This window comes from Rattus norvegicus, chromosome 4 (assembly GCF_036323735.1).
Source record: "Rattus norvegicus strain BN/NHsdMcwi chromosome 4, GRCr8, whole genome shotgun sequence".
NCBI lineage: Eukaryota > Metazoa > Chordata > Mammalia > Rodentia > Muridae > Rattus > Rattus norvegicus.
The window spans coordinates 15,877,454-15,902,772 of NC_086022.1; the positions used below are offsets into that span (position 1 = coordinate 15,877,454).

At 40.1% G+C, this 25,319-nt stretch overlaps 1 protein-coding gene across 23 annotated transcripts in view; it reads right to left on the reverse strand.

Moving 5' to 3' along the window:
* Positions 1–25,319, reverse strand: part of Magi2 (membrane associated guanylate kinase, WW and PDZ domain containing 2) — a 1,483,910-nt gene that overhangs the window by 598,936 nt on the left and 859,655 nt on the right. For all 23 annotated transcript variants that reach the window (NM_053621.2, XM_063285370.1, XM_063285374.1 and 20 more), the window contains one exon: positions 16,126–16,245. In NM_053621.2, the coding sequence (NP_446073.2) occupies positions 16,126–16,245 (120 nt within the window). The remainder of the gene's footprint in view (positions 1–16,125; positions 16,246–25,319) is intronic.

The following is a 25,319-nucleotide window of genomic DNA, read 5'->3' on the forward strand; positions in this document are numbered from 1 at the left end:
TTGACTGGGATATGTACTTGGGAGGCACACACTAAGGGTCTGTCTTTTACAAGGCTAAGGGGACTCATCTTTTCCCCTTCTATTTTGGCAAGGGTAAAGTTTAATCAACTTTCTTATCAAATCTGTGCTCCAGCCTTATACTTCTCTATGGTATCTATTCCTCTCAGCTAGCTTTGAGATGCAGTAACTTGACCTACCTGGAAGTCAGTGTTGTTATCTGTATAGTGGCTTCAAGTTTACAAGGGCTTGGGAAGACCGTGAGAGTATATCTTTGTAATCGGAGCAGGACTATAGTAAACTCCGCTGAGGGATTAGATAAGTAACACCCACCATTTATTGCTGTTTTCACTGAGTATCTTGATTATCTCCTTAGAACTTCCTGTTTTTATATGTACACTAGCTCTTGGTATGCTTTATGTTGGTTTATGTAATAGAAGACTGTTTGCTGGGTATATGCAACGAGAAATTTGTGGGTCATCCTTCTGATAGCACAGCAGTGGATTCTACTGAACTTAATGGCATAAACCACTACGCAACTTGGCACCACCCTTAGCTCTCACTTCTAGTTGAGTGGTCTTTGGGAAGGTGATCATATGGAGTGGTTTCTAGAGGCTGAGAGCAAACGATTGCTGTATTCAGAGTTGGCTGTGTGACCAGAGAGTCATGGTACGTCATAGTGCTGGTAGAGCTTTAATGGGCATGTAGTCCAGTCACTGTGAAAGGTATACAACACAGACCCAGACAGGCCTGAGCGTTTGTTGTTTTCTAACCTTCTCCAAAACATAGGTTAGGATGCTAACAATTTATACTGGCAACATGAATTCAGATGGTTTTATTTATTGCAGGGTTTTAACACACAGTCCTCTTTATGGATTTTCAAGGAAAGATATAATAAACTGTTTTATATTTTCCAAACTTTTTTGACCACCGAGTGTGTCCTCCCTCTAGGAGGATAGAATTTTATGTGTTTTACACTCCACTTGGCACATTTTAAGGAACACTGGTTTAAAATAATTTGAGGTCAAAGCTCGAAGAAAATTACAGACCATAGAAACACAACTAGAAGAACAGACACTTAATAGCCAGCATCCCAATAGAGAAAGGAAAAGAAGGGTGAAGTTAAGCTTGACATTGGCTGGAGACCTCAAGAGGAACAGCTTCTTTTTAACTTGGACTTTGCATCCATGATGGCTAGAAACAATTACAAGTTTGCCAACTTACTCCTCAGAGAGACTACCTTCAAGTTATTAAATATTTTTGAGCTTCAGGTTTGTCCTCTATGAAAATACTTGACACAATACCGTCATTGAAAAAATATGGTGAAAATTAGAGAAAGTGTATGTCAAGTAGCCTCGGGGCTGTTTTTGATGTTTTGATGGTATAATTATTATCAGCCTACTTTTTAGAGCAACTCTGCCAAAAGAGCTCTTAGTGGGCGAATTGCGACCTTAGTAACTACTTAGCAAGGCACTCTGTTTATTAGTTCAACAGCCATGGCTGCTGGAAATCATTCCTTGTATCAGGTCACAGCATTTTCTTTGTTTTATTGATTATTCTTTTTACGATCTTTAAGGTCATTTAGAACATGTCTTGCCCTAACATATCCAATTTATCAGTTGTTTAGAACTAGAACATAGAATCCTGGTGTCGTTGTGGCATGCTGGTGGTGTGGATCACCAATCACTCCATGATTCACAGCATATAGGGTTAGCTTTAAGTGAATTCAAGAGTTATTGATATCAACAATAAAAGAAGACATAACATTGAGAGGGAAATGGAATAGAAGATAATAAGGGGAGATACTGGTAGATGGATAAGTCAAAATAGAATATATATAAGTACTTGCAATTTTCAAAGAATAAAGAAAAATAGTACTAGAAACAGGGCATATAGTCTCTGCGAAGTTCTCTTGCTGTAGCACCAAGCTCACAAGAGGTCTGATGCTAGCATCTGAATGTAAAATCCCTAGGCCTCTATTACATACTAGAACAAGGGTTTATGGCTTTTCAAAGCACTATACCAATGCCTTGGTTCATTAAATACCATGACCTTTCAATGTCTATCTTCTGCATTTAGGGTATTACTATAACTTTTTAAAGTCACTGTTGCAAATTAGGACAGCGCTGTTTGTCAGACAGCTTGATTGACATCAGAAAGTTCTCAAACTCCTCCTTCTGAGGGCTGCCTTCTCTGGTTTTATTTTGTTCCTTCGAGTGCCAGCAGCTGGTAGGTTTGGAAAAGAACCATCAGGACAGAAGAATGACAAACAACAGTTGTGCAGAATCAGCCCATGACTTCTGAAGAAGGACTGGCACCGCCCACCCTCTCTCAGGGAATCTGACTGCACAGCTGCCCCCAAATGTCTTCTCTTCACAATCTCAACTTCAGCCTCCTGTCCTATTCCTCAGGGTTTTCAAGTTCACTCTGAACGTATCTTGTTACTTTGACAGTCTTGACAAATATCCTGATAATTTGAGGCAGTCATGATTCAGCCATTTACTGTTGAAAATACTTGTATTTTCCTAATTGTTTTTTCTAAAAAACAAACAAACAAAAAACCATGGCTTCGGGGTGCATTTTTCATTAAAACAATTATCTAAAATTTAAGCAAAACATAAAAAGTAAAGTCACTGAGTAATCAGGAACTTGGAAATCATATAAAGAATACGTTAAATAATTAATAGTTCTTTAGTCCAATTATATAAGAACTTAGAGGAACATGCCAAAAATAAGAGGGGGCTCCCACATTCTGCAAGATGTAATTAAAGCATCATGGTTTTAGGGATGTCCAAGGCACACAAAAGAAGGAGCAACAGTAGGGCCTAGCATGTGGCAAAGTGAGATGAGAGAAACACCAAGTTGGGTAATTTAGAAATGAATAAAAATTTAAATCGGAGAATAAAATAGGAAAATAACAATGAAAAAGCACAGTGTTTTTGCTCTGTTAGTATAAAATCCTCCCATCCTCACATTAATTTTTAATTCATCATACCAAACTCCTAGTTATTCCTAAAACTAATTGCTGAGGAGTCATTTCAATATTTTTGAACCACTGAGGCTATAATATGCTCTGTTAGGATGTAAAGAAAATTGGATAAAATACTAATTGAAAAGGCTACTTCAATTCATACAAATTTCAGTCCAAGACGGTAAGTACATGGGGTCTGTTTGTTGTGGGAGGAGATTTCAGTATGTGCCATTGAGTTTATTAAGTAACACAGAATGACACACTAAATAACAGTCATGAGCAAGAAACACACCAAACAATATGACATCAGATTGGACAAGGTATCAACAGGCATGCCGGATCCCAGGAAGGTAGCTTCTCCCTTCAAAGCAAAGAAACTAACTTAAATTCCCTCACTATTGCCTCGTAGGAATATTTGTCAGTTTTTCTACTATTTTCACTACCATTCCCTTTAAACGGATGAGAAACCTTTTGAAATGTAAAATCCATGCCAAGCAGTAAGATGAACTGGGGTAGGAAACACCACTGATGCAGCCTGAGAAGCTCCCTGGATGTGAGGTAATGAGGTAGCTATACGACGCACAACCGCAGAGGACTCCCCATTCTCAGAAGGAAGCGAGGACTAACAAAAGCAAGAATAAAGAAAAATCGTGCAAAACATTAGTGAGTGCAATAGAAAGGGAAGTTCCTGAATTGTGAGAGTAAAGGGATCAGAGGTCTAAATCTTTGTAGAGATTTGAAAAGTATGGAGTTGATGGGGTTGAAGAGTTTGGTTCTGCAGGTCAAAGTACCTGCCGAGTTCTGGAGGGCACAGGCAGCAGCCACATCGGGCAGCTTCCAGCAGTCTGCGACACCGGTTCCAAGGGACTCAGTGCTTGTGGCACATACAAGCACATAAACACACACATATACATGCAAACACACACAGGTGCATAAACACACAAATACACATAAACACATGCACATACACAAGTACACACAAATGAAAACACACTCAAAACCACATATACATGCAAACACAAACATGTACACCAACACACACACACCAATACACACACACACACACACACACACACACACACACACACAAAGTAAGTCTAAAACAAGTGTATTGCAATGAAGGTTGTTGTGAAGGCAGACTCAGGACCGTAAATGAATGACGTATTCCTGAATAAAACTATTTCCCTGACTTGCTGAACATAGTTTGCTTCTAAGCTGGTGCTTAAAACACTGCACATGTGAACTTGTCCAGAAAATACGCTAAGATATTTTCTTACTAAGGTATTTACTTTCCACCAAAAACAGAGGCACTGAGGAAAATGAACTGTATCTCTCATTCCCAGGATCCCCAGGGGACAGCAAGGGCGAAAGCAAAAGAAACAAACAAACAAAAAATCAAGAAACTATTATACTGAGACTAAAGGAAAAAATGCGAAAATTGCCCTTTTATCGATATATTTATTTTTAACAGTTGAGCAATGTACCAGTAGTTTGATGGATCCATTCTAAATCTAGCAGGTTAATCACTTGTTTTTCAAATACTCCACACAGATTTGTCACTAAAAACATGACAGACATCAGCAGAATAAAAGAACAAGCAGTTTTCACTTCATTATAATTGGCGACTAGTTATTTCTCCTAATTATATTTGTACATGCTTCAAGTGTTTTGAACATATAAGAATACCATATTTATTTGCATTTGTAAATTAATTACTTAAATAATTTAGTAAAATAGCAATTTGAATATGTAATACAAATCTCCTCTAGACAGGAGATAGTTAAAGTAGTTTGTCAGGAGAGAGGCTTCCCGTTAGCTTGGGACTTTGCACTGATGGAGTCATCTATGTGGGTGGTGATTGGCTCTCACGATTCTTCCTCTGCAGTTCAAGCTTGTACATTTTCTGCATTCATTCATTCATTCATTCATCATTCATTCATTCATTGCAGCCCCTGCTTCCAGGCCCCCTTCACAGAGTCCTTCCTTGCTCCTCTCCTTCTTCTCCGATAAGGTGGGAGGCCCCCTGTGGGTACCAACCCACCCTGTCCCATCAAGTCACTGCAGGACTGGATATATCCTCTCCTACTGAGGCCAGGCAAGGCAGCTCAGTTAGGGGAACAGGATCCACAGGCAGGCAAAGAGTCGGTGACAGCCCTGCTCCAGCTTTTTGGGGACCTGCTTGAAGACCAAGTTGCACATCTGCTACCTAAGTGCAGGGAGGCCTAGGTCCAGTCCATAAATTCCCCCAAGAGTCCAGGTTAGCTTGTGGAGTCTCTATTCCCTCTGGGCTCCTCAATCCTTTCCCCAACTCTTCCACAAGCCTCAACAAGCTCCGGAAAGCTTGCCCTGTCTATAAGAAGTGCAGGGACAAAGATGAAGCTGAAACTGAAGGAACCTGGGACTCATTCCATGGGGCAGGACCAATCCCGGATGCTATTAACGACACTAGGTTGTGCTTACAGACAGGAGCCTAGCATAACTGTCCTCTGAGAGGAGAGGCTCCACCCAGAAGCTGACCGAAACAGATGCACGACCCACAGCAAACACTGGACTAAGCTTGGACATTTTAATCTTTGAAGAAAGTTCTTCTCAAGTATGACCTTTCTGACACAACGCATCCTTCTCTGGACAACTGCCACGTTAGGAGAATCAGCAGCAGTGCTGTGTCCTCTGGCACGCGGAGGTGTGGTCCCGTAGCAATAGGGGCCCTGGAGGACACACATCCTCTCACCTTCGGTATTTCGTGTTTTAACCTTTTCCTGCTCGCTCTCAGGCTTACAGTGTGCCAGCAGCATAGGTCACGGTACACCTCCTCACACACAGACCCATTCACAATCTCTCGTCTGGAGCCGAAACCCTCAAGAAATTGAGAAGGAATATAAAGGCCGCGAAAGGTGTAGAGAGTACTTAGTACAACCTAACCCGTAGATATCGTCTGATATGAGGATGATGTCCTAGGATATGGGAAAGAGAGCAAACTGCCCCGGTGCCCTCGGGTACACGTCACCCTAGATAGATAATGTTTGTCCCATTTCGAAAAGCCAGGCAATTGTATTGGAAATTTTTCATTATCAATTTTCCTGAGATATTTGGTATCACATTCAGAGAGGAGGGGCAGACACAGGAAGTATCTAATCCCCTTGGCAGGGACCCTTAGGGACCCGATAGAGGAACTTCTGAGCTGAGAACCAGCACAGAAGAAACTGACCCAATACCAGAGCACGTTGCCCACAGGCAGGTGGCCCAGTCAAATGCAGCACTGCTGCTGTGGCGTCCAGTGAGGGGACCTGTAGGCAGAGCAGACAAAGGAAAGCACACTAGAGTATTCAAACTCAAGTCTTCTCTTTCTGTTTCCAAACCACCCTCAGGTTCACATCACATCGAGCTTCCAGAACACCGCTCTGAGAATTCGTGCTTATAGGCTGCACAGTGTAAACGGGGAGCCATCATATTCAAATTTAAGTATGTATTTTTCAGGCCTATACCTTGGTCCACCAACTGCTGCAGAAAGGACTCCATCTTTTCAGTGAGCTCTAAAGCCACTCTAACATACAGGGGAAAAGGCATGCCTAATGTGGTGGTAGAAATGGTTTAGTACCAACCGAACAGTAGATAAAAAAAAAAATCTTTATCCTTTTTCATCATTTCTCCTGGAAATGGCAGACTACAGCATTAAACTTGGAATGTGTTACAGTTCATTAAAAAACAAAAGAAAGAGCAGTCATGAAATGTCGGTAAATTCTATGTGCACAACCACACAAGCAGTAAACCCGTATCTCTACAGCAGAAAGAACTGTGCAGGCGCTTTGCTTTATAGTAAGGCTGTGCTGTGTCTGCTCTCCTCCTCGCCTTTCTCCTCCTCCCTGGTGTGTGGCCTGCCTCAGTACTTCTGTTTGCCACCCCTCCATTGACTTTCTGAAGGCAAAAGTCAATGAGGTCTTTGGAAACTTTTGGGGGAGAACGGAACACAGAGAGCATGAGTAAAGAGAGGTAGTCTCATGCAGGGACACGTGCTGAGGTTGCGTTTGGCTGGGTTTTGCTAACAAGGTCTGGAAGTTATTGAGTGTGGAAGGTTCGGTATGTCATGGATTAGTGTAGGGAAAACCTGGTGAGATGGAACGGCCATAGGAATATGAGGACTAAATTCTGCATACGACTGAATTCTGCATACAGCATTTTAATTTGTAAAATATTAAAAATTATGAATGACATATGAGAACAGGAAAAATATGTGATTCAGTGCCAAAATGCTAGGCAATGAATACTTTAGACTGAAGCCTATGAGAGAGTACAGTGAGTTAGAAGACAGAACCAAGCCAATAATTCATTCATGATTCCCTCATTGTCCCAGAGACCCTACAAACATAAGAATTAGCAGTGATCTCAAAAAGCCGTCTGACTTAGTGTAGTTTACATTGTAGTTATGGATATTGGAAACAAATGAATCGATGCATTTTAAATTATATTAATAGCCACAATAAGAGAAAATGAATCACAGGACAGAGATGGGAGAGAAAGCGCATGCAGTTTGAGACAAGGCAGTTGGCGGGAGATTCATGGGCTGAAAACTTGTTTCTTGGTTTGGTGCCTTAAAACGAGTAAAGGGGTCGTGTGGATTTGGCAATGGAGCTGTGGAAGGAAACTGAAATTGCAGGCTTAAGAGTCCGAGTGGAAAGAAATGTGCGCACTGTATCAGAGAAACACGAGGAAGGCTCTGCCGCTGAGGAAGAGGAACACTGTATAAGCCACACTTCCCGTTTGTAACAAGTAGCCACTGGTAGAAACTGTGCTTCATTGATTCCGGAAATTTCACATTGTAGAGAATTATCAATTCCCTTTTATAGGAACAGATTTCTTCTCACTTTCTGTATATTTATGTGTATGCGTGTGCCTGCTCATCTGCTATACACCAGGCTCATGCAGGTCCTAGGAACTAGGTCCTTAGATTCATCCAAGGAATCTAGAATGCTGTTCTGGAGTGAGAGGTGCCTGGGAGCCCTTGATGACGATGCTAGGAATTGGACCTGGCTTTTCTGCTGGATCAGCAAGTGCTCTTAACCCTGAGCTGTTGGTCCATCTCCATATAGACTCAATTTGTTGATTTAATTGATCTTACTTTCATTTAATTGCTGTGTATATACATAATATACATTATAATGTATAAGCAGCTACAAACACATAAATTAAAACTATGATATATTTATCATAATTGTTCTTATTCATTTTTGTCCACTTAAGGAAACAATTTAGAAGGTTTGAAAATAGTGATCCAATCCACAGAGACAACTAGATTCTGTTTGTCAACACAGTGGAGAGAACAGCTATAACAGTTATAAATGAGCTAATGTTTGGTGAATAACTGGCAGGGTCAACATACCTCATGCTCTATTAATGGTGGCAAGGAGTTGCCGAAACAGCCAGAACATTTGGAACTCCAGCAAGGAAAAGTGATCATATGCTGTGAATCTTCTACAATATGCTTTCAATACCGGCAGCAGGAGATTCTCAAGTTCTTTTAAAATGAAACCTGCCTGCTTTGTAGCATAACAAACAAAAAACAGGCAAGTCTCTGACTGTGTTTTTGTGCAGAGTCTGAATGTTTCATTTAACAAAATAGTTTATTAAAAAAAATCTACGTCTCTTACAACTTTGCTGAATATTGGAATGAATGGTCTCTTCAATAATGTATTCGCATAGGCAATAGCCAGTGTGCGCTGATTCTCCTCTTATTTTTAAAGATGTTTACCCTGGTGAAAGAAAGAGGTCAACCAGTTTTTACTTCCTTTGTTCTTGAGACCAGGAGTATGGAAGATAGAGAGAAAGAAGGCCTCAGTGACGTTCAGATGTAAACGTTCCTTTTGTAGGTTTGTGGGTTAACACTGTCAGGTGGGTGGTGTGCAGGATAAGTCTCTGGAAAGATTACTGACAGAAAAGGGATGGTTGAGCCTCTCTGAGAATGACTAAATAAAAAGTTTGCTTGGGATGTCTGTGCTGAGGAGGTGCTCAGCAGTGTTTTGAAGAGGTCGTCTCAGACAGAATTGGTCTCGTGTAAGAGATTACTGCCATCAATTTGACCCAGGCTCATGGGAGACATCTCTCATAAAATGAAAAAACTTAGTCTCTTTGAAAGTCAGATCCAGTGAAAATATAGTACTATATATTCGTTGTTACAAATATCTAAATTTAAATTATGACATACCTAATTTATTAAGAAGGCTGTGATCCATTTTTGTTCCTTTAAAGAAACAATTTGGAGGGCTTGAAAATAGTGATCCAGTCAGAAGAGTCAAATATGTTCTGTTTGTCGACATGGCGGGGAGAAGAGAATTTTAAACTCATATATATATATATATATATATATATATATATATATATATATATATATATATATGTGATTTCCAACTCTTTTCAGATTAAAAATTGGAAAAGGGTATAAAATTGCCATGATTAATAAAATGAGCTTAAATGAAATGAATTAAGTTGTATGTAGACATCATTGTTTATAACTCATAAGTTTCACCTAACATTATTATAGATTTTGAGGCAGTTAAAGAAGTGAGTTTCAGGAAGGATCATGTTGGGACTATTAACAATGTATTCCCCAAAGGCTGCATCTGTTCATTTTTGCTACAACTAAATGAAAGTCACAAGGACCTAGTCGTAAATTGATTGAGATGTTAGCATAAAGACTAATTTTATTTCTTTATAAAGACTAAAGATTGTGAGCATAAAAAGACTAATTTTATTTCTCTCACCTTCAATAGTTCAGTTAAATATTTATTAAGTTCCTAAAATGTAATGAGCAGGTCAATTATTTTTTTAAGTCATTTCTTTTTGTATGACACGTGTTTAGAAGTTCTCATATATTTGAGAACTCTGGGCTTACAAACAGTCAACATGTAAAAGAGAATTTTTGTTTCATTTTTTCTGCACAACCATACTTCATACTCTATGTTTAGGATGAGTGCATGCATATACTATGGAATATCCTTCAATAAATTGAAAACAATCCCTTCCCCCTTCCCAAAAGCAACTGCTAATTAACTAACTAACTAACTAACTAACTAACTAACTAAATTTAACAAACAGCTGGCATTGTAAGATTCCAAAAGGGGACAAAGAGTTCACCAAATGTTTCCTCCCCTACTACTTAAAATAAGTAATTTGTGCATAGACATTCAGTGTTCCTTAAATGTATGCTCAAATTTGTGCATAGAATCATTCACAAAACATATATTGCCCCAAAATTAAAAATTAAAAAAAAATCCTTCTAGACATGAACATAAAGGATGGAGCCCATTTTGGCAGCAAGCTCCAAAAACTATTCCTGGGATCAGGGTTGTTATGAAGATTTTACAACTGTTCTCTTGTATCAAGTCACTAGGAGAAAAGGAAAGTTTTATTCATTTTGGTGTCCTGCACTGACAAAATCCTTAGCCCTGATTTAAACACTGGGAAGGAGCGGCTTTACATCTCAGTGGACTGAAGCTTTGACAGGCAGAAGAGACAGTGTTCGTCAGGATGACCTGGCCACTGGCGTTGATTGTCTTTGGCTGTCTGTTACCCAGTGCTATCTTAAGTGAGGTTAAAGTCGGAGAATTTCAATAGCAAACCCCAAGGTCAGACTTCTAGAAGTCAGATTTTTTACTTCAGACATCAGAATAGAACACATTTAAATAATGTTTCTTTTCCTAAAAAGTTTCTGTTTGATATTTGTATCTCAGAGGATTCAGAAAGAAGAGCTCTTATTAATGTCAATATGTAAGGGATTTGAATTCCAAAGTTCTATCATTAAATTACTTATGAAATTGCATATTTTGTTTACACTAAACTGAAATTCACATGTAGGTTTGCTTCTATGACTAAATAGCACTACAGTATTAAGGTGAGGTAAATAATGCATTTGTACTTGATTTTGGACAATACGCCAATAATCTGCTGTGCTCTATTTGAACCTTTTAAATTGGAGTAGTATATTAGCAAATTTTCTATTGCTTTAACAAAATACCATGACCAAAAGCAACTCAAGAAAGAAAGGGTTTATGGTAGCCTGTGGTTCCAAAGCGATAGACTCCTTATGGTAGGGAAGGCACGTTGTGTTGCAAAGCAGAAGGAGGAAGCTGGCTGATGATATTCTGTTTCACATGCAGGAAGTGGAGGGGGGAGAAGGAGATAGACAGAGAGGGAGGGTCGGGAGGAGAGTGAGAGAAAGAGAGAGAGAGAGAGAGAGAGAGAGAGAGAGAGAGAGAGAGACTTAATCTCAAAGTCTACCTTTTTGTGTCATGCTTCTCTGACAAGCTCTACCCAAGGAAGCTCCCCAGACCCTGGGGGAGCAGGTGTTCAGTTTTGTGAGCCTATGGTTGACAACAACACTGGTAACTCAAACTACTGAGGGTAGTTTTGCAATTGGGCTAATGTCCATTTAAAGGAAACATTCAGTTTTATGAACAGTAACTGCTTCTACAGATTTAAAGTTGTTTTGTGGTACCTGAAAATTCAAAACTAAAAATGTAATAGTAGTCGATACAGTGGAAAGACTTCTGTGGAAAGGACAAGACCGTCTCAGTCTAGGCAAAGCTCAGGAGACGTGAATGGTAACGTGACATTCAGAACACTGGCTGAGGCACATACATGATACAACCAAGGAGTGGAATTATGGATATAATATTCTGGACAACTGGAAGAAAAAGGTGGAGTAAGAGTTACTGATTCAGAATTCTGGGTAGGCCAGCATTTGATCAGTTAATTTACAGAGGCTGGGCTTCAGTAGATGAGTGGTTGGAACTGGAAAGTATTATACTGAAACAATGGAGACCCAGAAAAACGAACGTAATAAACTGTCTTTGATCCATGGATCCTAGCTCCCAATCTCTAGATGAGAACATATAACCTCGAGTAATTAGGAAAGTAGAAGGGTTTGTGTGGGGAGGTGGGGTTAGATAGTGGACAATAAGACACCGGTGCTGTTGAAGGTGGAAATGGGAGAAACAAGATGAGGGAAACTTAACTGGGAAAGGAAGAAGTGGAAATATGAATGTAGAGGCAGGGCGAAGGGATAAATAGCACAAAACATATTCAAAAATGCCACTAGGAAAAACTGTCATATCTAGTGAATTTGTCACCCACATGGGTGTTTCTTCCATGAACAAACAAACAAACAAACAAACAAACAAGCCACCTCCCTGGAAGACTATCAAAGAATATAGGCTATTTCTGTAGTTTCCATTTATCTCCTACAGAGTATCACGAGAGTGGTAAACTTACTCAGTAAAATAATACCTACTTGAAAGCAAATTTAATTTCAAGAGAGTGATCTGCGGTCATCTCAAATGTTCTCTGGCTCGTGTTCCGTAGAAAGCCCACACCTCCAGTGCTTGTTTTCCTCATATTCTCTATGATATGACAAGTCTCATGACTGGACTTCCTCCTAGCAATCAATGCTGTATTGTAAACCATTCACTGGTGTAATGAATCGAGTTACTCATGAGTCTGATTCCATGGGAAAGGTAAGAACTATGTCATCCAAGCATCGGTAAAGGCCCCTTCGCTAACACTGACCGGCCATCCTTTCTCCAGTCTCCCAGGCCACTTACCTACAGGGCCAGCAGGCAGCTGCTGTGTGATGCACTGAAATGAAGTCTTCAGGCAGGTATGGGTAGAGAAAAAATGAAGGCCTCCCGAATCGATCAAAACTCTGTTGAGGGGCATACGTGATAGCTGTGGATAACCACAGCACAGTAAGACCCTCTTTTAGGCTCTGTCAAGGAGCAGAATTGTTCTCCGGAGCAACATCTTTGACCAGTTTTCCAGAGGCAGAACAGTAATTTAGGAGATCCTTTTTGATGTCTGATCAATAAAGTAACAGACAAATTCCTTTCTCGTTACAACTATTCACTTAGATTAAATGAGAATTAACAATGAGATGAATTAGTGTGTCTATGAAGTTGCTTAAAACACACCTTTTTTTTCTCATACCAGTTTTCCAAGCGGGCATTTCTGATTATAAAAATCAAGCAGCAGGCGGAGAGATGCAGAGACACAACTGAGATTACATTTCTCAGTGGTGAGCAGCTGGGCCAGGCAGGGAAAGCAGATCTCACTTTTCAGGAAAGGATGCAGCATATTGCATAAGCTACAAGACCACCCATCCATCCTAATGCTCATGAGAGGCCGGGCTCTGGAGGCTTGCCGTCTGAATTTTGGGAGTAGCTTTCCTTGTTAAGGATCCCACATAGTTCACTGATTAGTCCATGAACTTAGTGCTAAGAACAGCTCAGTGTTTTCTCGATGCACTCACAGACTACTGAAGATGGCTTTTCCAGTCTGACTAATGGCGCTACAGAACGGAGAAGACAGGAGAAATCACAGGAAGCTGGAGGGGGAACAACAGCCCAGAATCTGTCGGGGGGATGAAACAGGATCTGGAAAAATGGGGCTTTTATTAAGAAACCGTAAAGTCATATGAAAGGTTGCTATTGCAAGAGTTTAAAATAGAAAATGTCTGCAGTTTTTCATGCCCAGTTGAATAATGCAGGGGGTTTCCCTCTGTAGGTTCTGAGAGCACCTATAGGTCTCTTTTGCTTTTCTTGACAAGGATCGGTGAGTAGAGGCTGTAGGTTAGACCAGTTCTGAAGGAATGAGATTGGAAATGAATTTTTCCTTTCTCCTTAGCTGGAGTCAGAGGACAAACTGAAAACACAGGCCCAAGATTTGAGGATGTTCTCTAGGCTTCTATCCAGGTGGCTATGTCATCCAGCTAAAGAGATTTGATGCAGCCACCTGTAACAAGGTCCTGTAGGAAAACCTGGCTTACAGCTCAGTATTCAGTTCTATATACACCGGAGTCTCTGGAATGACTAACAGGCTATACCAAACCTTCAAACTATACCCAGTTCTGAAACGACGCCCAAGAGAGTCAGCAACGGTCACCCTTTCCCAAAGCTTTGTGTGTTAAATTGGAACGGTTTCAGTATATTTTTCTCAAGACTTACTTGGCACCTAAAAACATAATCTGAAGTAGACTTCAAGACACTGACGTAAAAATTCATGGCATCCATTCAATCATAAGAACAGAAACTTAGCATGAACACGTGGTCTGCTAGAAGCTTCTACACAATCAGGCAAAATATCTGTTTCATAACAAAAAGTCCCATTATACGTCACAATCTTGGAAGGATCGTGTATGATCCTGGCTCTTCACTAGGTAAATGTGATATTTAAATAAGGTTATTAGGGGCTATACATTATGCGGTGGGCTGGCCTAATGCTGCTTATGTTCTAAGGCTAATTTGAGGCCCCTAAGATTGTTCTCCCCAGAGTAGAGAGCAATCTCACATAAGACACTGAATGACACTGCCCCCACATTAACTGTAAAATAAACATGCTGACAGACAATAGCGGGGCAGAAGAGACGTAGGTGGGGTTTAGGTTTTGTGGCCTTGAGGTTAGAGAAACAGGAGAAGGAAGACAAGTGCAGGAGAGGAGGAAGGAGAAGCCGCTGTGGGTTAAGGATCAAGAGAGCATGGCCCTAAGGGCTGCCCAATTGGAGTTCATGCAGCCCAGATCGAACACATAGTAAATAGTGAGTGATAACTTGGGGTTATTGATAGTAAAGTAGACAACATGGAGGGTAGGCAGCTGTCCAGCTCTTGTGCTATTTAGGGCTCATTGTCAATATAAAGGCCACGAGAGTGTCTATCATTTGGGGACTAATTGGTTTAAGGCAGGGTGGAAGCCCCAGGCTGGGATTTTAAATAATTATTACAACATCATTACTATTGGAATATATACAAACTAAATATTACACAGACGAAAGAAAAAATAGTCTATACAATTCGTTATTTATTTTCTCTTACTTCATATAACTACTTTGTAGTATAAAAAGAATTTTATAGCAGGGATTTGAAACAACTTTGTACTCTTAAAATATCTTCTTTATTTAAAGATGCTTTAAGTCAATCTTTATAATCTGTTTATTGTGAGTGATGCATAGAACCATTTTCTAGATATGATCATCTTTTTCCTGTAATGCAGCTAAGTGACTTTCTCTTCTGCCACTTAGGCGGAACGTTCAACCTAAAGTGTCTTTAGAACTCTAAATAATCGAAGAGATTTTAATGCCTCGGACAGCCTCCCGACGGTGAGGTTTGAACATCCGTGTGTCACAGCACATTGCCCTAAGCACACAGAGGAAGAAGTAGATGGCCAAACTCACTGCATAGCAACCTGGCTTCGTGAGTGACGATTGGTAAAACTCAGACATAGGATGGGCTAAGCAGTCTTGCACGTACTACAAGTTTTTCTGTTGAGCCGCATTCGCTGAAACACAGCAAGACCAGCTTCATCGCCAGGCTGAGTAAGAATGCATGGAAATCTACTTTGAACACGTGACATTGAAGAGTAAAAGATATTTACACTTTTATGTCAGTTTAAAATAGTATTGTACTGTGTCTGATATAAACTTTCATCACACACACTAGACGAATGCAAATACGCATGCGCAGTTAGGACTGTATCAACATCCTGTTTACGCCTGTGTTTCAAAGGTGCCGTTTCCACTTTTAGAGATAAGCCTCTTAAGTTTCAACAATGTGACTTATTCACAGAGGGAAGGCATGGAGTCAGGTTTGTTCCTGCGGACCTTCTGGGTCATGTTTCAGTGTCCTTTGCAGTGAGAAATCCTTCTAGAACGCTATATCTGGGTTTTAGTCGTTGCTCATATTTGACTCAGGCACACAAGGAGACTTGCAACTCAGTAAAATTCAGGATTCCCATGCACGGAAGTATTTCCTGTCTTATGATTCTGCATGAGATATAAGTGAGGGTCTCTGCAGTACAACAACAAGAGGACCCAAAATAATGACAGACCAGAACTCCATGCTGACCTCTCTGGGATGCCACCAAGACACATTTTCTCTGACGGTCACAGCTGAACCTTATAAGCTTAGGCCGCCGAGTTGAATTTATGCATATTTAATTCTCCGAGCAATTTGAGAGAAGAATTAGTTTAGATACACCTTAACATGTTTCTGAAATTGTTTTATTAAAGCCCTTGGACCCAGAGCAGCAGATCACCCGTTCTCCTGATACTCTGCTGTGAAGAAAATAAAATAAGTTGTATGACCACTAGGTACTGAATCGTACTGAAAAGGGCTTACCTTCATAGGTCCCACTTTCTAGGAGAGCACCGCTTTTCTCCAATTCCATAAAGTCCTCAACGGTTATGAAAATGTAGTCCACTCCAGGGACCTCACCCTCCTTATGTGGCCTTGTGGTGCCTACATTAAAAAAAAAAAATTGAAACAAAAGAAATAGTCTGAGTGTCGTGTCGCTGAACTTTAGAAATACCACCGTGCTTTGAATATTCACTAACATGTGTTTGTACACACTGTGGTGTTGGCAGTTTACATGCGCCCTTCTTTTTGTTTGGCAATAGGAGAAGAAAAAACGGGCAAAAATTAAAGTAAATGAACAAAGGCTTTTTCTCATTAGGCTCACATAGAGGTCATCGCCATGGAATGTGACGGAACAGATTTTGTTCAATGCAGACCATTGTACCCTTGTAAGAGAGGTGGGTTGAAGAGTGGGACAGGCGTCTACACGCTCGGGAATTTTCATACTTCACGCCCGTGAATGGTCTTCTATTGTTCTACAGGCTGCTGTCCTGTGACATAAAAATATACCGGAGAGTAGACGTTTGAGCTAATGTCACTTATTCTTTGTATTCTTCTGATAAGCTCCTTTTGCAACGTCTCTGTGTGCATTTGTGCATTCACGAGCGCGCACACGGGCACGTGCGGGTATGTGTGAATGTTTCAGATGGTGTTTGTTAACATTGAGCCAAAGCAACTCACATATACATATTAAATCTTGACGGTCACGAAATCTGTACTGTACTTAAAATTTAAAAATAATTGGAACTGTCTGACAATGAAAGTTGTAGTAACAGTTGTAATGGCTGCAATATGACGTACAAGTGACTAGGATGACATTCTTTTCAATATCTGCCTTCTATGGACTGCATTTCTTCCTTTAGTACAGTCTGTAATTCTGACCAGGAGGTGACATTCTCCCCAGGGTTACCATATTGGACAGCCTTGCTCACATTGTCCCTTATTGAAGGAGTGAAGCTGCAGAGAGGGTCAAAGACCAGCAGATGCTTTCTGAAGAGCATGCAGTTCTCCAAGCTTGTTGTCTAGGCCATCAAGGGGAACACACACACAGAGACAGTAAGGCCGACAACGCCTCAACTTTTCCACACATACAGTATGGAAAGCCAACTCATACAGTGTTTCTACATGGTCAAGTTGGAGTTTACATAATGCACAAATACAAACCAATAAAGAGTAATACACAGAGGAAACGAATAAGCAAAATGATGTATTAGCAGGCATCTGTATAATTAAAGGTTCCATATGTGATCCCCATTATAGACGAAACATTGTACAGTCATCTGATTTTTTATTCTTTGCATTTTTAAATTGTCATTAACTATCATGAACGTAGCTATATACTTGTGCTTTTGGTCTATTTGGATCAAAGTTGAACAGCAAGACAGTGTAATAAACTGATATCAAGAATGATAATGTATATGCTATAAAATTGATTTGAGGTAAAATAATTCTTATTAGGTTTTTTAAAGTAGAAAATGCATCATTTTCTAGAGTTTAAGTTTTACAATCCTTTTTTCAGGGTTGCAAAATAGTTTTGTTTTTAAATCACTCTTGATGACTTGCTCCTGAATTTGTTATTTTATGTAATTTAATTAAGTTACCTTGTGCAGTATTTCCTGTTGCTTTTATGCTATAAAACATAAGCCTCCCACACCTAATATGCATAATTTGTTGTCAAATTAATGTTTCTATGAGAACTTTAACTTTTAATATCCTGACTTTTATGTGCTTAACCCTTATGAATTAAAAAGGCATTAAAAGAGTTTTTGGCAATCAATTTGTTTTTCTGCTTATTTAGCGCACACTCTAATCATTAAGCAAATCGCATAACAAAGATTCTATTTTCCCTACTCATTTATCTCCGGGTTTCAGCAGTCACATGCTTTGAGTAATTCAGTGCCTGCAGCACGGTACCATTTTCCCAGCACAGTGGAAACTCAGGGGCACATGCTTCAGGCCAAATCCAGGGTGACCGAGTCTGGGGCAGACACCTGTGGCTTTGCCCTGCTTGGTTCAGCCCTGGGCCTCGGTGTGATGTTTCCTGTAATACACCCCGCCCCATTGCTGGATGCTGACAATCGATCTTCAGGAGCTGCCCAGCCTTCTTCACTCTCAAGGACGTTCTTTTCTGCGCTCAGCCCTGCCGCTTGGATGGAGACATCATCTTTTGCCCAGTCTCTGCTCTTTGCCAGTCTTCAGTGATGACTTCCAGTTCCTTTATCTCTATTTTCTCCATCTTCCCCAAATCTGCTCCATTTGCTTTCCAACCCACTAATACAATAGTCCGCGAATACAAGAACAACCTGGAGTCTCTTCCGCCATATTCCCATTGGCGTAAGACCCTGGGGCCATTCACGGACTGAGGCTGCTACAGAAAACCAGACACTAGAACGGTGCAGACTTCAACGATTTAACTTCGGTTTGGTTCTGCCCACGTGGGATTCTTTCTCCACACCCTCCTAAGGGTCTGCCATCTTCCCCTCTTCTACCCTGACTCCACTGTTTGGCTCTCTGCAGAAGACATGAGATATTTTCCTGGCAAAGCCGATGATGATATGAATGAAACTTTTCTCATGTTTGGCTTTCTACGCCTGCATTATGATCCGAATTTTATTTTATCCTCCATAATTAACACTTGATTGCAATTATATTTCTACCTTAGACAAAACCTTTTTTTTTTCTTGCTTAGGTTCAAATTTTAATGTTTTTCAAAATTCAAAGTCACATGTATTTTTTAAACTTCAAACAATTAAGAGGGTTTCTTTTAATATAGAAGATGTCTATGACACTCCCACCTTACGCACATATGTACATGAACACAACATATCACACACACACACACACACACACACACACACACACACACACACTTTGTTACTCAGGGTCGAATGCACTCCTAGTTTGCATTGCTCCCAATCTTTATTGACTTTCTGCGTAGGTCATTATTTCTTGATTTACCACTAATGAAAATGAGCTTCTCACTGTGTCTTACCCATTCACAAACACACATTCTCCTTCCTCCTCTCCTTCCTTTACTTTCGAGAGACAATGTTTGGATGACGGCCGTATGCATGCATTTGAGAGTCTATAAATCAGTTTCCACCTAAACCCTGATTATCTTCTCCCTTTTCACATAGTTTTTGTTTTCTTTAGACGTAGTGTTTTCACGTCAAAGTTTACACGGATGAATCATTAGTTCAGTTGACCAATTCCCTCTTTGTCAGATTAATCCCTTCTCGGAATGCAAAACTATATTTCCTTTTCATCATGTTACTCTTGCTGAAGAAGTCACTCCGTGATGCTTCTAACTCCCCCAATCTGGACTTCGTCAGACCTCCCCCAGCTGCCACCAGCCTGGGGATTCGCATTGCCTCTGTCACATGCCCCAGCTCCTCTTTCTCAGGTGTCCTGACTATTTTTGCCACCCTCGGAGCTGGTCATTCAGAAGCTCACTTCCTGTCAAGGGGAGCATGGAAGCCACACTGTGATTTTATGTGTTGGAAATTGTCCTTACTCCTCCTGCACAGGAGGAAAGGTTGACAGCATTTCAGGGACATCTAAGATAAAAACATACTGCTCTGCTCAGACTCTCATTGTCGTTCTTTCGGTCAAGCCAGTAGAAGCTTTTCCTGCCAGCCACATTCCTCCTTCCCTTGTTCATCCCACCTTCAACTCTTTGTTAAGTCTGATGTCCTGTCACCCCTTGGGCACCCTTCCCATCCTCTCTTCTCTGAGGCAGCCACTGCCTTCCTGGAGTGTGTAATGGCCTGGTCCCTGTGGTGTCTCTCTCCCTCTTTCAGGTATCGCTATTCTTCCCACTGCCTAACTCAGCCTATGGCCAAGAGAGGTGCTTGGAAACAAAGACAGGAAAGTGTTAAAAGCGTCCATGTCAGAGGACGCACAAGCAGACCAGATCAGGTGATGTTGAGAGGGTAACCAAGCTATAGTTTTTATACAGACTTGCCTTCATGGGACATGTGAGAGGATACAATTTAAGAATTTCCAGGCCAATTATAGTGGCAAACAATTTTAATCCCAGGATTTAGGAGGCATAGGCAAGTGGACGTCTAGAAGCTCAAGATCAGCCTGGCAAACACAGGAAGTTCTGGGTCAGCAACCCAGAGCTGTATACAAGGAGACCTAACTTTCAAAATGATAATCATAATAATACAAGTAGTAGTAGTAGTAGTAAAAAGAAAAAGGAAAAAAATAAACTATCATTTTAGTTAAACAAATACCTATTTTTCTCTATGTATAATCTATATCATTAGAATGACTCTTTGGCTCAGAGAATCAAGGAACTACCTTTAAACTGTGTGTTATTATACATTAAAGTGTAAGCTGTGGAATTAATGTGAGCGCACCACCATCTCATATCAGTAATTCTTGAAATTTGGACCTTTATCTTTTGAAGTCTAGCATTCTTATGTATGCAAAGAACTCACGCAGGCAGCATCTTTGTAAGTTAACATGTGCAGCAAAAATTAACCAGTTCCGGCATGGTAGTTAGGGTGCCATCTGACGCATAGTAAGCACTTAACAATGACTTTATTGTTGTCTCGAGAAATAGAATTGACATCCTAGACCACTTTTGTTTTTATGAATTCACTGTCGTATTGAGAACTTACAGTGTTACTAATCAATATTATAAATGACTGTGACATAATTCCAAAACCAGATCATGCCACTGCTTTTGTACAAGTTTTACTTTAATGAGAGCAAGAAAAGAAAATTAACTGAAAATCAAGTTTTATATATGTATTATAGAAATACATATTTATATTTCTATAATTGGTCATATACCTGGTCATTAGAACCTATGCACAGCTCAGTGATCAACTGCTGATATTTCTAAAAATTAGCACATAAGGGGTAAACATCAAAGACAAAAACTATGAGAAAAAAACAGAAGGGAAGTAGAGACTTAGAACCCCGTGGTCTTCCTAGAAAGACTCTCAACCTCTAGGAGACCACAGAAGAGTTACTAAGAGCTTGCACTAAATTCTTAAAGATAACTTATTTTATATATCGCTCAGTTTGCTTAGGTCTGCTTGGACTCATTAAAGACCAGCATCGTTTCTTTTTTCATGAACTTTCCATTAACTTCAGCAGGCTGGCAATAAGGCAGTGCATGATAGGCTGTGTTACCTGACACACAGGTACACACAGCATTCACACATCTGGGCTGGGGAGATGGTTCGGTAGGTAAAGTGCTTTCCAACTAGCTTGACAGCCCGAATTTAGTTCATGGGACCCACATGGTAGACGGAAAGAAGTAACTCCTATAAGTTTTCCTCTGATTCCCCACTTGCGGACTATGGGATACACACACCAACACACACACACACACACACATACACACTCCACATTTATGTGCACACACATATACATGTGCATACACAAATATATTTGTAGTTTATAAAGTAAAGAACAAAAGCAAACATTCACCTATCAATCCTCAATTTCAAGAGAGGAGATGGAATTGCAGCACACGTGTTTAAAGTTAGGGTTGAGTCCGTCTACATCCATTTCTGCTACGTATGTGGTCCTAGATGAAAACATCATTTACCCGATCATCAATGTTCTTGTCGTGTACTAAAATCCCCAATAGCTATGAAAGGCGTTATAAAAACATGGATGTCATGGCAACAGTGCCCATATCCCTGTCAGAATCAGGAACAGTACAGCCCCACATATTATAGGTGCCCAAGTATCAGTGACACTATCTTAGTTTTATAGTCTATTAGGTTTAAAATATAATCCAACTAGCTTTGTTCAGAATACTTGCAAGTTAGAATGTCTTTTGACTAAAGGTACAAGTTGACTTTAAAGAATTACCTGAGCATGAAGAAACCTAAGAAATAGATTCCTTTTGTTTGATGAGACACTAAAACGGGGCCTATAACGTCTTGGTCATTGTTTCTTTTTGAATGACACCATAAAACAAATAGAGCCTGTGGCATGGATTGTGAGGAGTTTCTTGCTATTTGTTGATTCATTTGAAAATTAGAAAAGTGTTTATGAAGCCTCATTACTGGGTTACTAGACTTTCCCTGCAGGTACAGTACCTTCAGCAATAAGGAGAGAAAGCATAATTTAACTTTATGCACCCAGAAAGGAAGGATAGTAGTTAGTGTTATATTAGTTCGAGAAAAATCTAGAAAAGAGAAAGCAGACAGAGATCTATGAGGCTTTCTTGGGGAAGTAATCTGATTCTAATTAGTAAAGCCCATCTATGTGCAGTAAAATGTGAAATGGAATTGCACAGTGATAAGTTGTAGGTAAACGTGATTAATATGTTGGCTGGAAAAAGTTGACGCAGAATTTCCTGAAATGGTTACTGACCTTATTTTTATGCCGAAATAATTATCGTTGCTTGCCCAGCTCAGAAGACTGTGAATAAAGAGTTGACCGGCAAGCAAGACTCAGCACTAACAACAGCAAGTCCACCCAGCATCAGGAGTAGGGTGGCAGCTGGAGGGGATCTAAACGGGATATGGTGATTGACCAGAGAGCTCAGCTTGAGGCTCTTTCTTAGATTGCCTTTTGAATATAATTTTCTTAAATAGTCCATAGAGAAGTCTAAAATAAATTTCATCACCTAACTTAAGGCTTCTCTGTTTCCTTACTATTTCTTCTAGGCCATTCCTCAAAAGGAAAAATGAATGGAAATGAAAGAGAGGAACTTCCACTAATTGAATTTATGGTTTATGTCACATTGCTTAGTTTCTTAAAAGAAAGAGATTATTTAATGATTGGCCAATTAAAGACTGTATGAATAGTACAGAGGTTATAAAGACATACAATGTTTAAACTCAAAGTGCATGTCTGAAGAGAATTGAGTTTTCTCACAAATGGTCAGTTTGTTGATGTTTGCTGAAAGTATGAGAAGGCTGCTTGTCATTTGGTAACCATGGCAACCATGAATGCCAATTGGATTCTTAAAAATTCTAGTTTTAAATGAAAGAGGATTGACCTTTCACCTCGAGAAGACACAAGAACAATATTTTTGATGAATGTGAGTCTACAGCATATTTCCTCTTTGCTTTTTGCTAATTTTTTAATCCCATAAAATGATTCTAAAACATCACTGGCTTAAAGCAAACACTATCATAGTGATGGTTAGCACAATAATCTATTGTCATCCATTTCGGTCTGCTTAAGTGCTACAGGGTCTGCCATGTAGTGGGGAAAGAAATGGATCTTGAGCGGATCATCAAGGGACAATGTGTTCAAAGCAGATGTGTCTCTAAGAGGCAATCTGGGAAACTTCAGCATGTCTTTTTTACTATGTTCTCTCTCTTTCTTCCTGGTGTTCCTCAACTTCAGCCTAAAGAAAATAAATCTTGACAGCGAGGGTAATTCCCTTTGGATTTGACCTTTAATTAACTCACTCTAAGGTTTCTAAGACACTCATTCAGCTTGCAAGTTACTCATTACCAAGTGTGAACATCATACCAGATTTGTGTGTGTGTGCTTCCAATAAAAACATTTCCTTTGGCCAAATGTCTTTAAATCAATTTTTATATAACCAGTCAGGGTGGATTGTATTCTGTTTCGTTTTAATGATATAACATCTAAAAATAGGGCTTTGTTTAGTTCAGCAGAACTGAGCGTAAACACGCGATAGTCATATTACAATACAGTCCAGGATTCCTGGACTCAGACAATCCTTCTGCATCCTCCTCTTGAATGACAGAATACAGGCCCAGGTCACTCCACAGAATGCTATCTATTGAAACAAAGTCCTCAGACAAAGATATCCAGGCATCAATTTCAGGTTTCTCATATACATGGCTATGTCCCTGTTGTTGGTCTGGGTAAAAACTCAGTAGTAAAGTGCTGAATGATGTAAAGTAGTAAAGTAAAGCACGAATGATGCCCTGATGTCTGTCTGTAGCACTGACCTACCACACACGGATGCAGAAAAAATGTTTATTTGTTGCCCTCCATAACTTGAGTTCAAAACCCCCAACATCAAGAAAGGAAAACAAATTTCCAGGGAGATATTTTTAGATTTTATATTTATATACATATGATATAAGTAGACATACTTTCTATCTTAAGGTATGTATGTAATATTGTCAGTACCAACATTGAGAAAAACTAGGGAAAAGTGAACCACCTTACTCATTCATTCATTCATTCATTCACCCACTCGCTCACTCATTCATTCATATATTTATTCATTCGTATAAACTATCATTACTCTCATTGTAATTACTCCACACACTAATCTAGGGGTGAACACACATGTGTGTGAGATATGCACATGTTCAGGTGAATATGCAGGCATGCTTAATAGGTGATGGTGCATGTGTGTGCACTTGTGTGTAGAGGCTAGAAGTCAATGGCAGATGTCTTCATGGATTATTCTTACCTAAACTCTTTTGAGAGAGCGACTCTCACTAAACCTGAGGTTCCCTGATTTAGCTAAGCTCAGGAGCTAAAGCTCCAAGGATCTGCTTGTCTGCACTCCCGCAGCACAGGCTGTGGGGCAGGCACTTAGCCTACTCAACCATCTTCCCATGTACTCCTATCAATGCTTTTATATGTGAGCCCTGCTCCTTTATCTACAAAATACTAGCAGGAACTTTGGTTGTAAAACTCAAGCTTTTCATAAAAACTCTGTCTTTGTTTCACTTGTATTCACAACACAGAAAAAAAAATGCAATGACTGGGTGCAACACTGCATGCAATGAATGAGTCGCAAAGGAAAAGCGAATCCCTCAGGGGTCTATGTACTAGAAGCTTGAGCCATTCTTTTTCTATTTTTTACTGGATATTTACATTTGAAATGTTATCTCCTTTCCCCCATATCCAATCCCTCCTCCCTCTCCCCCTGCTTCTATGAGGGTGCTCCCACTTCCACCTCAATGCCCTGGCATTCCCCTACACTAGAGAAACAAGCCTTCACAAGATCAAGGGCTTCTCCTCCTATTGATGCCAGATAATGCCATCCTCTGCTACATATGCAGCTGGAGCCATGGGTACCTCTTTGTGTATTCTTTGGTTTGTGGTTTAGTCCCCAGGAGCTCTGGGGAGTCTGGTTGGTTGATACTATTCTTCTTCCTATGGGATAGCAAACCCCTTCAGCTCCTTTAGTCATTTCTCTAACTCCTCCATTGGAGTCCCTGAGCTCAGTCTAATAATTAGCTTCTACCATAACCATCTTTATC